Raw genomic sequence first — 16,464 nt, 5'->3', positions numbered from 1 at the left:
AATGGAGATGAAGCATAACGACACACATTGGGCGGAAAGAGCAAGACTTGATTTGAGTATAATACCCCTTTTGTAGCGAATTGGTAGAAGGTATCAATTGTATTACACCACAGGTGCGATGAGGCCACAAGTGGCAAAGCTGATGCTACTCTCCAAAATAACAAGGCCAAGGTTCTAAATTGCTCTTGCAATCAATCTGATCTGTCTAGACTGGATCTAGTTGTGCTTTTTCGTGCCCGGCTCTCTGGAGAGTCTTGAATGTGTTCTATGTTCCCTATGAAAAAAACATTTCGCCAAACCCCAAGATGCTTCCCGTCGTATCCTGTTTGCAAATGAGTTGAGGGTGGTGGGTAGGTGGCTTGAAGGTGGGGGTAGGTTATTTGGGTTTCCGTGTCGCAGCAAAATTCCGTGAGCCGACTCCGTATAGGTGGTGTTCACAAGAAGAAAAAAAACACCCTCTCTCTCCAGTGTTCCTCCATAGTTGTTGCGCTGTGATTTCCCAATATTCCGTCATGTGTCAAAGGTCGTATCTCTCGTGTCATTACACCCCCCCAAGGTCGCCCCCAGAGTGATGTTGTGTTGTGGGTATATGGTTTTATAGTATCTGTAATTTGCTCAGGTCGAGTCCTCGGAAGCTTGGGCCTCGGCGGCCTTCTTGGCCTTTTGTCTCTCTTCCTCTTCGGGGGTGAGGGTCTTGAGCTGAAGGGCGTGGATGCCACCCTCGCGGGCCATCTCCTCGCGCAGGAGGGCGTAGACCATGCGGTGGCGGGCGGACTGCATCTTGGACTTGAAAGACTCGGAGGTAATAACAAGTCTGCGTGACGACTGTTAGTCAAAAGAGGTCTCGTACTGAGGAATAGCAGAGTCTGATTTGCCGTACCTGAAGTGTGTTTCCTTGGAGGTGCTACCAGCCATGGCCTTGTGGTGGCTATGGAGGTGGGAGTCGTTGTAGATTTCGAGGGTGGTGGGGGAGAAGGCGGCGGTCACCTGGAGTGGTTCGGTCAGCAACGTTGGCTCACAGACAAGAAGATTGTCTCAAGGGCAGGATATCGTACCTTGGACCGAATAGCGTCCTCAACGGGGTTGGTGGAAGCCATGGTTCCGTGGGGTCTGGCAGCGCCCGAGAAGCCGAGGGCGTATCTTCGCAACATTGGTGTGTGTAGGTGTGTAGTTCCTCCGATCAAGCTACTCCCAATCCTGCCGACAATGGGGCGGAATGTGTTCATGGGGAGTAGAAGGGGAGGAGGAAAGAAGAGAAGAGGGAAGGAGGTTTTCAAGTAAAAAAAAAAGTAGGATGCGACGGTCTGCGGCGTGCGGCAGCGTGCGTCGACCGAGAAGCGGTAAGGAGGTATAGAAACTGGACAGGGGAGAATAAGAAAGCTGCCCTTGCGCTGGTGTGTAGTGTACGGATGCCGGTGTGCGGTGTGGGTTGTGGTTTGCTGTGATTTGCTAGCCCAACAGCTTTTTTCGGTTTAGGTAGAGAGCGACGAGAGCGGGAAGCAGAGGAATGGAGCCGCTGCGCTGCTGCGTGTGCAAAAGGTACGGTGTGCAAAAAGTGTGACCCTGGAACTTGGGACTGGGAGCCGAAGCATGGATGATGGGAGATGGGGGTGGCGCTGGTGGGTTTGACGCTTGACAGAGGAAGCGAAGCAGAGGAGAGGAGAGACCGAGAGAGAGAGGAACGACGAGAAGGAGGATGAGTGGATGATGGAGAAGAGCCCAAAGCGACAATGGAAGCAGACCCCGGCCCAGGTAAGGTACGTCGTGGAAAAAAAAGAAGGTAGAGAAGATTCGGTGTATCGGTGAGAAAAGAGCGGACATGCGGGATGGGCTTGGCAGGCAACATGGCACATGCGTCCCGGCCAATCAGCAGACCGGGGGCCTTGCCTCTGTCCTTCCGGTTGGTAACCGGAGGACCCGCACCGGGGAGGCACTTCCAAACTTCCTTCCAGCACCACTGCACCACTGCACCAGACAGCGGTGCGATGAGACTGCCAGCATGTCCCATGGAAGTTCCTTCTCATCCCACTGTGCAGTATCTGTACATTCTTTTTTTTTCCCTTTCCTTTTCCTTTTGGTCTGCGGTAGTCCATGTGTTAAGGTAGGCAAACCTTGCTTACCCTGCGGACGCCTCCTTCCTCGTATTTTCAGCACTTTCCTCCGCGGACACGCGCACAATACAAGTAAGTAAGATGAAGAGGGAAAGGAGAAAGAAAAAAAAAGAGTCAGCCGTTGCCACTCATCTTCCCGGTTGGGTTGTATTTTTGGCCTCTCATGTCTTGGAGACATGACTGACTTCCAAGTTCCTCGCAGATTTTCCCCGCCGACCTCGTGTTAGTGTGTGAGGTGGTCGACCGAGTTAGCTTTGCTTTTGCAGTAAGTGCGTGTCAGTGACTCTGTCTCTCTCTGTTATGCCCACCGCCCTTTTTTTGTTTTTCGCTTCCCAGAACCACCCACGCTGCATACTCCGTACACCTAGCTTACCAGACCCCGGGAGGCTTTACCGTCCCATGTTTCTGAGTGGTCCGAAGACGCTAACGCGCGTTGAGATTGGGTGGACCAACAAGAACACCTAGAACAACTGGGGAACGGCGGAACACAGAGCAAGCAACAACAGCACATGGGCACCCGACACACCTCCAGCCAGGTCCTTGGATGACTCCTCAGCCCTCGTGCCCTGCCTGTTGGCTCCATTCTGCTCACCGCGTGTTTCCTGAACGATGCCACAGACGCCTTTTGCGGCTTGCCATCCGTATCCATACCCGACCCCCCAAATTCCAACCCCCAACCCTCGTCACCACGCATCACAAAAGGCCAGAGGCGGTCCCTCTTCTTACTCGATAAGTACGGATAGACTTGGAGTGATGGAGCCTCGAGCCACGCAGCAAGTGGCAGGGCACCCATTCATCATTGGGCACCTGATCATCTAGATCTCTCGGTTCCAGAATACCAGCTGTTCGCTCACAACGTCGCCAATGCATGCGGGCGGGGAAACCAAGAGGACTCTTTGGGGAGAGCTTCCAGGCACCTTGCATGGATATCGAAGGTAGTGACGTGTGGTACGGTAACATTGTCGGTCGGCAGCGGGCAGAGATGCAGCAGACTCACCACCCTCACCACCACCAGTGACCACAACCAGTGACCACCACCACAACAGCCTAGCGAGGGAGCAGAAAAGTCGAGAGGACCGCAAGTATCTTTACCTTGGCACGCTTGAATACCTGTCATTGCTGTCAACCTCGGAGGTTTACCCACACGCTATACAATGGAGGGACGGATAGGTAGGCAGATGTAGGTGCCGCTTGGGAAACGTCGGCCGCTTCGAACGGTTCCCCCACCGCTAGACATCCTAGGGCCAGGAACGGATACCTTGGACGTGAATCGACGCATCACGGCATCTAAATACCAATGCCTGATCCCAAGGCGCTGGGCCGTGAAAGCGCACCAACAACCCACGGTGCCACAGTCCAATATCCACGCAGGCGCACACACCATCTGACGGGTTTCCTCTCCGTGTATCTGGTCTTCACACCTTCAACTCCGGAGCTCCATAAAAGAGTCAAGCCTCAACTAGAGAGAAGGGAGCTGCTAGGATGTCCGGGCAAGCCACACTCAACCACCCAAGTTTTCCGTCCGGTCTTCGGCAGATCCTGCCGGCGGTCCTGCAGGGAGAAGTCCGATCCGGGACCTGACAGAAGCCAAAAAAATATTACCACTTCAGACCACACACACACGCACTCACGCACCCAACCTGCAATCCCACGCCAACAGCTGCCGCGACCAGATCCGAGGGCAACCATTCGCAACTCCCGGGGTCCGTTCCCCCCTTCCCCCCAATACCCACTCCGTCACAGCGCCGTGTTCCCGATCCTCCTTTAATCATAACGCAATTGATAACGACGCATATCTATTCCCCTCCTCCCCCCACCCCCATGTTGGCCTCCGGTTTGCGGAATGTAGCTCGACGGCCCGGCTGCTGCTGCTGCTGCCGAATATCTCCTTTCTCAGCCTTCGCCGCCGCCGCCGTCGCCGGTACTACAGCTACCGCAAGCTTCAACCTCTCCCGTCCCGTATCCCGATCCTTTGTTGCCGCGCGCGCTTCGCAATCCGCAAGAATGGCTTCAACAACGACATCCCTCCCAAGGATCCCTCTCTTCGAGGCCATTTCCCGGCATGACCCCGAGTCCACGGCTGTAATTCACTCCTTATCTGGCCGCCGCTTCAAGTACGGAGAGCTCCTGGGTGACGTGCGCCGCACGCGGAACAAGCTCTTAGACTCAGCGGGCAAGTCAGATCTTAATGGCGAGCGCATCGCATTCTTGGTAGAGAACAGTTACGACTATGTAGGTAAGCCATGTCGCCTACCCCTTACACAACAGCTCTTAGACTCCTTTGGCTGTGGCCCAAACAACGCGCCTCAATTCTCACACTTGCTTGATTTCTAGTGACCCTCCTCGCTGCCTTTGCCGCGCGGTCAATCGCCGTACCTCTTTCTCCAGCCTTCCCCGCCGCCGAGCTCCAGTATATTCTAAACCAGAGCGAAGCGTCGCTGCTCGTGTCTTCGGCCAAGTTCGCCACAAAAGCAAAGGAGGTTCTTGCTACAGAGCTCCTCTCAAGCCCGACGCAAGTCGAACTACAGAAGCACCTCGGTGGCAGCGTGCATGAGCAAGTTGAACTAGATAATTCCGATGCCGACGGCGCAGGCATGATGCTGTACACTTCAGGCACCACCAACCGACCAGTTCGTTGCCCCCTTTCTGAACTTAAGTGGCAGCTCCGAGCATGATCGCTGATTCTCTACATTAGAAAGGTGTCCTTCTCCCCCAATCCGTCCTCACGGCACAATCCAAATCCCTAATCGAAGCATGGAACTACACCCCCGCGGACCACCTCCTCCATGTCCTCCCCCTACACCACATCCACGGCACGGTCAATGCTGTCCTCACGCCGCTCCTGTCAGGCTCCACGATCGAGTTCATGTTCCCCTTCAACGCCGACGCAGTCTGGAAGCGCCTCGCCGCGCCCTACATTACCTCCAACGGTACAAACGGTACCAACGGTACCAACGGGGTCAACGGGACCAACAGCACAAACGGGACACACAAGAACATCGCAAAGGAGAAGATCACCTTCTTCACCGTCGTGCCAACAGTCTACTCTCGCCTCCTCGCAACCCACAAACTCCTCCCTCTCGACCCTGCGGAGCCCACACGAGAAGCCGTCTCCCCGCGCAACATGCGCCTCGCCATCTCCGGCTCAGCCGCTCTCCCGACGCCCATCAAGGAGGCCTGGAAGACTCTGTCCAAGGGCAACGTCCTCCTCGAACGTTACGGCATGACGGAGGTCGGCATGGCCCTCTCCTGCGGTCTCGATTTCGCCGACCGCGTCGACGGCAGCGTCGGCTGGCCCTTGCCCGGCGTCGAAGCCCGCCTCGTCGACATGGACACCGGCTCCGTCATCCCTCCCGGCGAAGACGTCGACCCCAAATCGGGCCGCGAGCGCTCCGGCGAAATCCAGCTCCGAGGTCCCACAATCTTCAAAGAGTACTGGCGCAACCCCGAGGCGACAGCCAAGGAGTTCGTCGAAGGCGAGGACGGCAAGGGGAAATGGTTCAAGACGGGCGACGTCGCCGTCCGGAGACCGGTGCCGAACGCGGGGCTCAACGCCGCGCAGGCGTCCTGGGCCAAGGGCGACATGTACTTTATCCAGGGCCGCAAGAGCGCCGACATCATCAAGACGGGCGGCGAAAAGGTCAGCGCCCTCGAGGTCGAGCGCGAGCTGCTCTCCCTCCCCGAGGTGGCCGAGGCCGCCGTCGTCTCCGTCCCCTCGGGGAAGTGGGGCTCCAAGGTCGGCGCCGTTGTCATCCTCAACACGGACGTCGTCCCACACTGGTCCCCGATGGCCATGCGGAGGGCCCTCCGGGATCGGCTCGTCAACTACAAGATTCCCCAGGTGCTCAAGGTCGTCGACCACATCCCGCGCAACGCCATGGGCAAGATCAACAAGAAGCAACTAGTCCAGGCCGTCTTTGAGGACCAGTTTAGCGATGATGAATTGTAAGAATAAGTAGCTACTGGTGCGCGGATACTGCTCCACTCACCTCACAATGTGAGATGCACATATGCTTGTTTGACTAGGACATGGAGGAATGTTGCATAGAATTTAGACAAAATAATACCTTGTTGAGCATTTGACCCTCACTGCGCAACCTTTACGAAGTAAGATTGTAGTGATGAGATAGAACTCACCAGGCAATGTTTTGTTATGAAGGAGAAGCATAATTAACAACCTTCATTTCATAAGGGTGCGTGCACCAGGGCATTCTGGCCTAAACCTAGGTATCTATTCCGGATATTTCGCATCCGCCTATGTACTATCGATCATGGCCGTCTAGAAGTTCCATAAAACCCATGGATCTCTTTTTTCGTTCTCAGCAAACGCCTTCGTCGAGCTCCAAGGACTGTCATAAGAGAGAACTTTTTCCGCCCCAGAGATGCGTTATCATCGATGCATAGCGTAGCATTGCCCCGTATTCCCCCCCACTGGCATCAGGCAAAAAATAAAAAAAAAGAAGTCGGCTGAGAAAGTGCAACGAGAAGTGATATCGCGCAGACGGAAGTCGGCCTTCTCGATAGGTAGTGGAGCCCATCGGTTCCAATAAAATGCGTTAGTGAGCATGTGGTGCGAGCTTGTGTAATTCGTTTCTGTGGTTCTTTTCAGAGGCTGTGTCCATCGCTTTAGACAGTGTGCTTGGCCTTTGCACGGCTGCTTCCGCTGTGTGCGCTGTCCGTGTGGCCGGAGAACTCGACAACCTCGTTGGCGGGGAGGTTCAGGATGTCCTTGAAGCGCTTGCCAATGTTCAGGAGGATGTCACGGCCCTTATCCTGCGAACGTCCCTTGCCACCAGCCACGTCTCCGTCACCACGGCCAGGAATGCTCTTGCCAATGGTACGGGTCCAGACACCAATACGGAAGAAAGCCTTGCGGACGTTGACGACAACACCCATGACCTCTCCGTCGTCTTCAGCCTCGAGGGTCTCGCCAATAGCGGCCAACATGACGTGAAGCCAGAGATCGTCGATGGGGATGCTGCGCTTCTCCTTGAACTGGTAGGACCACTTGCCGCCGTGCTTGTTCTGAGCATCCTCCCACTCGGGGCGGACGCCGGCCTTGAAGAGATGGTAGTCGGACTTGAGGGCAAGCTCGGAGACAGGGGCGATGTTGTTCTGGTCAATAGTTAGCGAGCGATAAGAGGGGCCGCGGGGAAGGAAGGTGCACGTACATAGACACCCCAAAACTCCTCGACTGAGTTGAAGGTGATGACCTCCTTCAGAAGATCATTCCAGTTGTCGCCCTACTCCACGTTAATATCTGGCCACGTGCCGTTCCCAATCGGGATAGACGAACCTTTCCGCTGGGTGGCTTGGTGAACCAGAGAGTCCACTTGTTCTGCAGAGGGTGCTTGACGTTGAAGTTCTCCTTGTCGTGGAAAACGGTAACGGGCTTCTCCGAGTCGTTCTCCTTGGTCTCGCTCTTCTCACCACCCTCGGGGGAGATGGGAATGGTGGAGAGGTCGACCTGCTGGTCGGGGTTCGTGGGTGTTTGCACAGAAGTCGCCATCGTGAATGGATTTGTTGTAGTGTTTTCGGGCTGATTACGGATCGGACCGATGAGGGGTAGAATAGGTCGTCAGAGGCGCTGGGAAGCAATCTCTGAAGGAAAAGGCGAGTTAGGCTATCTCGGAGGTTGAAGAAGCCAAAGGGAAAAGAGGTCGCTGGTCGCGGTTGTAAGGTGGAAGAGTTGGAAAGTGGGAGGGTTCCGCACGAGAGTGGCTGAAGGTGGTGGTGACGACGGTTGCTCGCTTCACTATTGGGAAAGTACTGGAGGGCGATTGCTTCCTTCCAGGTATTCGGATGTGGGGGAGATTCCGACGTTGCGCCAGGCAAGTCAGCAAGGATCGGAAAGGGCGGATTAGAGGAAAGATTAGAACGGGCGGTGACGTTCTGTTTTTTTCGTGGGGAGACGACGAGGTCGAGAAATGGGAAGTTGCGATGGGTTTTGCACTTTGCGAGGGATTGCGCGCAGCAAACAGAAGTCTGAGTCTGCGAGCGAGAGCCTTTCCAGTCGCAAAAAAATGCCCAAGCGGGCTTGGCCAACGGGAGGGGAGCAAGGCGTCGTAAAAGTGGGGTATATCAAGGTGTACCTCAGTACCTTCTTGGTGGGCGAGGCCTAGGTTTTTTTTATTTTTTGCGCAGGGCACCTCACAATTACGACCTAGCACAACTGCCACACCAAGCACGTAAGGCAGAGATGCCCACCCACTCAGTGAGGTGCGGTCCCGGGGTGCTAGTTAGGGCGAAGGAAAGCCCCCGACATGAGTGGGATTCTAGGTGAGCCCGGGGCACGTTGCTCAAGGTGAGAGCGGAGGCGAGGTGAGCCTAGCCTGATGGGTACGGTCCCATTACCTCAGGTTATTCAAGAAGCGAAGGAGACGAAAAATCCAGGGCAAGGTCAGTCTGGTCCCATTCAATACCAGGTTTGCGGAAGTTTAAGCAGCCCAGTGGATGTCAATTGCTCCAATAGTAGCACTTGTCAGCCTACACACCTTGTAACTCCGTGTCGTGTTGTGAGGCTTGTTGAATGTCTGTCTACATCGCCATGCAATCCGTTTCGCCAGTGTTGAGTTGCCTTCCCTCCCTCCTGTCTTTTCAAGACTAGCGGTCTAATAGAAGTATTAAACTGTTCATGTTGACTTTTAGCTTACGTTGCCTGTCATTGCTCAAGGCTGATAAGTCAGATAACTTTTCTTTCCTGCCTTCAGATTCGACCACGTCCAACAGCTCAGACGAAGCTTCCGACTCCTAGGGTTGTGCTTGCTACTTTTCTGCTCCTGTCATCCGGACTGTTCCTTTTATTTCCTGTTTCTATAGCTCACCCATCTACCAGCTGTTTGCAGCCTTTCGCAGTCGTGACGGTCCTCTCCATACTCGGCCTGAACCGAGCGCCGCCTCCTGACCCCTTCTCCTTGCCCCTTCCTACGCCAAAAGACACATCCTTGTTTCGACATCACGCTTTTATCTGGCCTCGAAGCACTGCCATCATATTTTTGGCTTCAACCTGCGGGGGACCTTTCCAGAAGCTTTCCCTAAATCCTTCCGTTGCCAATCACATTCAATGACTTGAAATGTTATCATTTCTTATGAAGCTCCCATCCCGCTCAGCTCAGGTGACCTGCGAATTAGGTGGCCTGAGCAAAATTCCTTCATCTTGAGTCAAGCAACACGCAAGCTAGGCAATCTTTCCCGTCATCCCCTACCACCCTCTTCTGCAATCGAAAACTCAGGCGAGTCGAGCTCGGCTTGAAGCGGTGATGGCTCTAGGGTTCGTTTCGGCCAGGTCGGTCTCTTGTTTCAGTCATTGGACACTGTGCCCCACATGCGTCGAGGCTCTATTGACGTCGTCTCAATGAATAGAGGGACGGTCATTTTAGGAGAGCTGCATTGTGCTCCTGGACTTGAATGAAAGAAACAGGACACTTGCTCTACTTACTCTCATACTTTTCCATTACACCGTCGGCCAAGAGCTAGGAGGGGAACGCAGGGTGGAAGACGGATACGTTTTCTTTGTTCCGCTACGTAGCTGCTAGGCGGCTGTATGCATCGCCTGTATCTCGTTGGGAAGTTCTATAATAGGTCTACGCGACCAGATGCCGACCTGTTGGAGACAAACAACAATGACATCGATGATAATGGTTGAGTGTTCTTTGTCCCGCGTCATCCCTCGGATTCTCACAAGGACAGCGACCGGGAGTATGGAGCACAACGGCCCGTTTAGATTGCAGAGCATGCTCGTATGATAACGCAGTTGAGCAAGCAGCGTGATACTCATAAAACCGAGGCGGCGCTGCGTGAGACGCGGTCGCGATGTACAGATAGCTGGTTACCAAGAGCGACATCGTTTCTTGAGCAAGCTATCCTAAATTGACGGTTTTCAACCATCTAGAATTTCGTCGACCGATCTATGAACACCCATCGAACCTCTCGAGCATTACACTACGTTTGAATCGATCCTCAAAGCACTCCAGATGACACCAACGTACCCAGGTTCACATGGCCCGAATTGTAGCGAGGCTTGCAGTCCGACGGCGCAACAGAACAGGAAGAACACGAAAGCAAATCCATCAGCAACCAGAGCATTTGCGTCCAAAGACCTCAAAGAATTGAAAGGATTTTGCCCCGAACGACTCGTCCTACAATGGGGCCTTCCACGTTCTTCGCTTACAGACGACTTCTTTACGCGTCACTATGCCGCCATCATATCAAATATCAATCTCCACGCCAAGCAGATTTTCGAAGTTGGCGATGTTCCGCCTCCAGGACCCGTATGGTCCGTGGTAACTGGCGACCAGAGTTCGGAAATGGAACGTACTATCGAGAAAGTTGCCCGGCCAGATCCGCGAGACAAGAGCCCTTGGGATGATCTGATTGCCTGCGACTACAAACGGATAGTAGTCATGAGGGCCTTCTTCTTGAAGCTTTTCGAGGAACAGATATTTTCACTTCAGCTATTTGGCGCAGACAACCAGCAGCGACTTTCACTGCTCCATCAGGACAAGCAGTTCATGAAGCACGAAGGTTGGTTCCCCCCCTCCCCTCCACCCTCATCCACGCAACCCCGAACAAGACACAGCAACTAACTGTCTACTAGGTTTCAGACGATCGGAGTTGAGAGCAAAAACGGTGAATATGCTACTAGAAGAGAATCACGGCCTGCCACCTCTGTTTTGGAAGCAAGTCGACTATTATACTATGAAGACCTTCTTGCTCATAAGGCCAATCCTGACCTGGGTGAGAATGACCTGGCCTGAGAACGGCCCGAACCCTTCTATCCGGTCAATTTTCCAGATGATTCACCACGACGTGGCTTACGCAGCTTGGCTTTCCGTCAACATTCGTCTGTCTCCCGAGGTTCTTCACTTTGAATGGCGCGAGCCCGACGAACTCTATGTGCCGGGTGACTTTGAGATCCCCGATCCAGGAGTGCTGCCAAGACCATCCAACGCCTTATTGAGCCCGACGTCTACTGGGTTTATCGTTTCGACAAGTCGATTCAGAGAGCCGCCGATAGAGCCACCGTTGTCGAGAGTGCTGATTTCCTTTGTCCCCGTCGTTCAGAGAGTCTCGCTCGTCGAGGGTGCCAATGGAGAAGAGCCCATTGGTAGCCAGAGGAGAAGGTTGTTGGAGTCTCGGACGGCCTACTATACCCTCTGGCGCCACACGGATGAGGTTGATTCATCGCCACGCTCGCTTGTCGACCACGCATGTGAGATGAGGCAACCTAGACCGACATACTTCTCTGCGATCATCCGTCCATTGTTCTGGCAGCTTCTCATGTACATTTTGCTCATTCAACTCCTGAGATACGTCTATCAACTGCGGGATGAGTACAACAGGCGAAACCATGAGGGTGGGGCGGACTCTGCATACGATCCGTCGTCCGGTCGTGCTGGGACCTATGAGGGTGTTTAGGAATCTGGTTTTACCAGCTAGCTTTAACTGGGCCTGGAGTGGTGAATTTTCGGCGTTGATGGCGTGGCTTGTACATGAGGATCAGGCGGACCTTTGTTTGAGTTGACATCTGAGCGAGCAACACAATGTGAAACTCCTTTCCAGATATCACTCAAGGGGGCAGACAGGCATGTGAGCTGGTGTTGTTGATTTAGGGCAAGGTTTGATGAAGAGGATCACTGTAAACTTGTAATGACCAGCTCTCTTAATGACCATGAACAAGAAAGATTAGAGATGGTCTCAGGGACACTCTAGTCGCCTCACTCAGCCAGCACTTCATCCAAGAAACAAAAACTGGACGTCCAGACTGGCTATGAGGCAGATTTGGCAAAAGAAATGCGTCGAGGGGGAATCGAACCCCCGGCTCCCCGACGCTGCTTGATGGCAACGGAGAATTTTACCACTAAACCATCGACGCAGATGATCAGATATCCGGAAATCGAAGCCGGACGAGCTGGTTGGAAATCTGGCTGCGAGAAGGTGACTATATCCTGAGGGGTAGAGATGGCCATTGTGTGTGGGGAGCGAGGGTTCGTGCATGAGGGTTTCTGTGGGCTCGCGAGTTGCGGTTCCCAGGGCGACTAACAGTTGCAAGCGGCGGCGGCTCCACCCGTCTCTGGGACTCCAAAGGCGTCGAAAAATTGTCCGACGAGGACAGATTGCCGCGGTTAGAGTAATTTGCGCAAGAGAGATGCTTAGATTCAATCTCGGCCGACATGTTCGGGATATTGTCGGGTTGTTTCTCTGCGTGAAAGACGTCGGCCGTTCGTCTGAATGGGCAAGCGAGAGCCAATCGTTTGGCAGGCATTGGCAAGTTGGGAAGGACCCCTCCAGGAACTCTCTGAGGGGCAACGAAATACACGTGCAGGGGGACCTGAGTTGGGGACGGTATCACGGCCAAAAAGAGGGATACGCTTTTTTCTGGCTGGGCAACTGACCGACTTCGGGAAGCCCGACATATCTGCATGAAGGTCCCTCTTTGACCGAGCAGTCGCGGAGACTGAGAACAGTTGAGTAGGTAACCCCAACCACGGCAACTTGAGACTGATTTGCCGCTGGAAGGAAGGGGTCTCCCGTGGGATTGCCACAGAAAGCCGGGAGTCCACTGGTAGGCATCTGGGTTGCTTGTCCAAGTCGAGTCAGGCGGTGAGAAAAGCAATGTCATGGATGATGGACCAAGTACTTTCAAAAGCTGCTAAGCGCCGGTACCTGCACGAGGGAGGACGAGGAGTAGTAAGGTAAGCTCAACAAGGCATGTGGACGAGAGAGACGAGGGGGAAAGTTGCAGGCTGTTGAAAGTTAGGATGGGTAAGTATTTCAGTATCAATGACGACGTTCTTTGTCCGGGTTAGCAAACTATTACTTGAAGCCAAAGAAGACAATGTCAACAGCTTTTGTTGCTTTTGCAAAGTACCGAAATACAGCCAGACACCATCAAGAGGCTCTCAAACAGTCTCCCGAGTCGGGTGCAGAGCAGGTGGTTGCAACCAGCAGTTAACTCGACTTCGGCTAGGTACCTTGCTCAACTCACAGTGACAGAGAGTGGCAGTAAGCGAGAAAATGGCGGGCCGGGGTGCGATAAGATAAGAGACAGCCCACCAGCAAGGGCCACAGCGGGATGAAATGGCAAAAAAAATTGCTTCGCCGCCCTCGAATCTCTCGAATTTTTGTGGCATGGCCCGCGCGCTAGTAGCATGGTCTCAGCGCTGGAGGGGGTAGTCGAGGGTGGTCGTGGGTGGTTGGTGGGGCTAGGGGGACCCAGAAAAAAAAGTCGAAATTGATTTTTTTTTTCGGCCTTCACAAAAATCCTGTGTTGAGCGACTGGAGCGAGAGAAATTCTTCTTGAAAGGACCCCACGTCGCCCGCCCGCCCTCCTTCACATATCTTTCTCCTCCGCGCAAACCTCCCAACCTTCAATCCTCCCCCTCCCCCATTCACACAGGCCGTTTTTTTGTCTTTGTGCATATCAAATCTCTCAAAATGGCGGACGAGGTCTACGATGGTGCCATTGGCATTGACTTGGGTGAGTTTTATTTTCCTGTTGCTGATGGACGATGCTTTTTTGAGAGGGGCGTTATTTTGTGGCGATGTCGGTCGCCGCTCAACTTTGAGGGGTTCGGTCACTTCAGGCATCACGAACAATGTCACTTCCGCCAACGCTGCAAAATATCGTCAAACATCAATCAACTATCACGGAAGGAGAGACTCGAGGAGGAGTTTTACAACCACCGAAAGAACGTGTCAGGCTGACCGAGTCCTCTCATCACAGGAACTACCTACTCTTGCGTTGCCACGTACGAGGGTACCAATGTCGAAATCATTGCCAACGAGCAGGGTTCGTTCACCACGCCCTCTTTCGTTTCCTTCACCGACAAGGAGCGTCTGATCGGTGAGGCCGCCAAGAACCAGGCTGCCATGAACCCCGTCAACACCGTCTTCGATGTCAAGTGAGTAGCCTCGCCGTTTTCTCCGTCTGCTGTTGCTCTAGATTCCTACTTTAGCCGGGGTGGGTGAGAATTTTCCCCGCCCAAGGAGGGGTAATCCGGAGCAATGGCAGAGAGCAGGAAAAAAAAATTACACAACTACAAATCGCTGACCAGCATTCTCTCACAGGCGTCTCATCGGTCGCCGCTTCGATGACCCCACCGTCAAGAAGGACATCGAGTCCTGGCCCTTCAAGGTCGTCGACGAGGGTGGCAACCCCAAGGTCCAGGTCGAGTACCTCAACGAGACCAAGACCTTCTCCGCCCAGGAGGTTTCCTCCATGGTCCTCCTCAAGGTGCGTTTTGCTCTCTGGTGATGAGACCGGAAATGAAAAGCCGGCGTCACACAACTTATGAAAATACGCAGTTTGCTAACCCCCTCAACAGATGAAGGAGATTGCCGAGGTCAAGCTTGGCAAGAAGGTCGAGAAGGCCGTCATCACCGTCCCTGCCTACTTCAACGACAACCAGCGTCAGGCCACCAAGGACGCCGGTGCCATCGCCGGTCTTAACGTTCTCCGTATCATCAACGAGCCCACCGCTGCCGCCATTGCCTACGGTCTTGGTGCCGGAAAGTCTGGCAAGGAGCGCAACGTCCTCATCTACGACTTGGGTGGTGGTACTTTCGATGTCTCCCTCCTTAACATCCAGGGCGGTGTCTTCACCGTCAAGGCCACCGCTGGTGACACCCACTTGGGTGGTCAGGACTTCGACACCAACCTTCTTGACCACTGCAAGAAGGACTTCCAGCGCAAGACCAAGAAGGACCTCTCTGGCGACCCCCGTGCCCTCCGTCGTCTCCGCACTGCTTGCGAGCGTGCCAAGCGTACCCTTTCCAGCGGTGCCCAGACCACCATTGAGATCGACTCTCTCTTCGATGGCGAGGACTACACCACCCAGATCACCCGTGCTCGTTTCGAGGACCTGAACGCCAAGGCTTTCAACGGTACTCTCGAGCCCGTTGCCCAGGTTCTCAAGGATGCCTCCATGGAGAAGTCCGGCGTTGACGAGATCGTCCTCGTTGGTGGCTCCACCCGTATCCCCCGCATTCAGAAGCTTCTGTCCGAGTTCTTCGACGGCAAGAAGCTCGAGAAGAGCATCAACCCCGATGAGGCCGTCGCCTACGGTGCCGCCGTCCAGGCCGGTATCCTCTCCGGAAAGGCCACCTCCGCCGAGACCGCCGACCTTCTCCTGCTCGACGTCTGCCCCCTGTCCCTCGGTGTCGCCATGGAGGGTAACATCTTCGCTCCCGTCGTCACTCGTGGGCAAAATGTTCCATGCCTCAAAAAAGTCAGGAACCCTCATTTTCCTTTCCCGTTTTTTGACTTCGTTGATTTTTCTCGATTTTTTCTTGGTGTTTTCGCCTGTCTGCGACTATTATGGTGATGGGCGCTCTGTTGGCGCTAACGCCTTCCTCATCCGTGGCAGCGCCTTCCTTCCATCCGTCACTTCCGTGGCAGGTGGAGAGCACTTGTCCCTTCTTGTTCTCTTGACCCGCTGTAAAGATCAAAAACTAACATCCCCCTTCAGAGAACCTTCACCACCGTTGCCGACAACCAGCAGACCGTTCAGTTCCCCGTCTACCAGGGTGAGCGTGTCAACTGCGAGGACAACACCTCCCTGGGTGAATTCACTCTTGCTCCCATTCCTCCCATGAGAGCCGGTGAGGCCGTCCTCGAGGTCGTCTTCGAGGTCGATGTCAACGGTATCCTCAAGGTCACCGCCACCGAGAAGACCTCCGGCCGCAGCGCCAACATCACCATCTCCAACTCTGTTGGCAAGCTCTCTTCCTCCGAGATTGAGAACATGATCAACGGTACGTTCTTGTCGACAACCACTGCATGATGCACATATTAATTCCTCCCTAGACGCCGAGAAGTTCAAGACCAACGATGAGGCTTTCAGCAAGCGCTTCGAGGCCAAGCAGCAGCTTGAGTCCTACATTGGCCGTGTTGAGGAGATCATCTCCGACCCTACGCTGTCCCTCAAGCTCAAGCGTGGCCAGAAGGACAAGATCGAGCAGCAGGTCTCCGAGGCCATGGCTGCCCTCGAGATCACCGACAGCGGTGCCGACGAGCTCAAGAAGCAGGAGCTCGCTCTCAAGCGTCTCGTGACCAAGGCTATGTCCTCCCGATAAATGCTTCAAAACATGTGAGAAAGATCTCTAGTGTTTTGTTCGCGCGGAGGATGTTTACGGCTTTGATGAGGCCGCTTCAATGCGGTGTATCTGGTTCAACTTTCTTGCGTTTGGGTGGCCGAGCAGATTACGGCCAGGCAGGATGCGAATAATTTGGGTCAGGTGATATCAAAAGGCACTTAAAAGTTCCTCCTTTCTTCCCGCCGCCTTCCTCCCCATATACCTCCACAACCCCTTCACACACACACACGACACGACACTGGCATGACTCTCGGGC

At 54.2% G+C, this 16,464-nt stretch overlaps 7 protein-coding genes across 7 annotated transcripts; 3 read left to right on the top strand and 4 right to left on the bottom strand.

Annotated features, from left to right (window-relative positions):
- Positions 1–615: 615 nt before the first annotated feature.
- CTAM01_01490 (BolA-like protein) lies at positions 616–1,151 on the bottom strand (the record flags this gene model as incomplete). The annotated part of the gene is made up of 3 exons (XM_060517532.1): positions 616–814; positions 881–987; positions 1,056–1,151. 3 exons carry the CDS (start codon positions 1,149–1,151, stop codon positions 616–618), a joined length of 402 nt encoding a protein of 133 aa, XP_060387993.1.
- A 2,257-nt stretch (positions 1,152–3,408) lies between these two features.
- Positions 3,409–6,060, top strand: CTAM01_01489 (AMP-binding enzyme; the record flags this gene model as incomplete). The annotated part of the gene is made up of 4 exons (XM_060517531.1): positions 3,409–3,457; positions 4,009–4,347; positions 4,446–4,741; positions 4,807–6,060. The coding sequence occupies 4 exons, from the start codon at positions 3,409–3,411 to the stop codon at positions 6,058–6,060; spliced, it is 1,938 nt and encodes a 645-aa protein (XP_060387992.1).
- Positions 6,061–6,737: 677 nt separating this feature from the next.
- On the bottom strand, positions 6,738–7,620 carry CTAM01_01488 (eukaryotic initiation factor 4E; the record flags this gene model as incomplete). Its single annotated transcript, XM_060517530.1, has 3 exons — positions 6,738–7,226; positions 7,283–7,354; positions 7,408–7,620. 3 exons carry the CDS (start codon positions 7,618–7,620, stop codon positions 6,738–6,740), a joined length of 774 nt encoding a protein of 257 aa, XP_060387991.1.
- Positions 7,621–9,694: 2,074 nt separating this feature from the next.
- Positions 9,695–9,955, bottom strand: CTAM01_01487 (uncharacterized protein; the record flags this gene model as incomplete). The annotated part of the gene is made up of 1 exon (XM_060517529.1): positions 9,695–9,955. One exon carries the CDS (start codon positions 9,953–9,955, stop codon positions 9,695–9,697), a length of 261 nt encoding a protein of 86 aa, XP_060387990.1.
- Positions 9,956–10,084: 129 nt separating this feature from the next.
- On the top strand, positions 10,085–11,528 carry CTAM01_01486 (uncharacterized protein; the record flags this gene model as incomplete). The annotated part of the gene is made up of 2 exons (XM_060517528.1): positions 10,085–10,634; positions 10,708–11,528. The coding sequence occupies 2 exons, from the start codon at positions 10,085–10,087 to the stop codon at positions 11,526–11,528; spliced, it is 1,371 nt and encodes a 456-aa protein (XP_060387989.1).
- Positions 11,529–12,051: 523 nt separating this feature from the next.
- Positions 12,052–12,375, bottom strand: CTAM01_01485 (uncharacterized protein; the record flags this gene model as incomplete). The annotated part of the gene is made up of 1 exon (XM_060517527.1): positions 12,052–12,375. The coding sequence occupies one exon, from the start codon at positions 12,373–12,375 to the stop codon at positions 12,052–12,054; it is 324 nt and encodes a 107-aa protein (XP_060387988.1).
- A 1,172-nt stretch (positions 12,376–13,547) lies between these two features.
- Positions 13,548–16,187, top strand: CTAM01_01484 (hsp70-like protein; the record flags this gene model as incomplete). Its single annotated transcript, XM_060517526.1, has 6 exons — positions 13,548–13,590; positions 13,837–14,014; positions 14,181–14,346; positions 14,438–15,322; positions 15,581–15,866; positions 15,919–16,187. The coding sequence occupies 6 exons, from the start codon at positions 13,548–13,550 to the stop codon at positions 16,185–16,187; spliced, it is 1,827 nt and encodes a 608-aa protein (XP_060387987.1).
- Between the last annotated feature and the right edge of the window lie 277 nt (positions 16,188–16,464).

Source organism: Colletotrichum tamarilloi (assembly GCF_030869305.1).
Source record: "Colletotrichum tamarilloi strain Tom-12 chromosome Unknown Scaffold_3.1, whole genome shotgun sequence".
NCBI classification, from domain to species: Eukaryota; Fungi; Ascomycota; class Sordariomycetes; order Glomerellales; family Glomerellaceae; genus Colletotrichum; species Colletotrichum tamarilloi.
The sequence above is the reverse complement of the archived record's forward strand: the minus strand, read 5'-3'. Positions and strand labels throughout refer to the sequence as shown.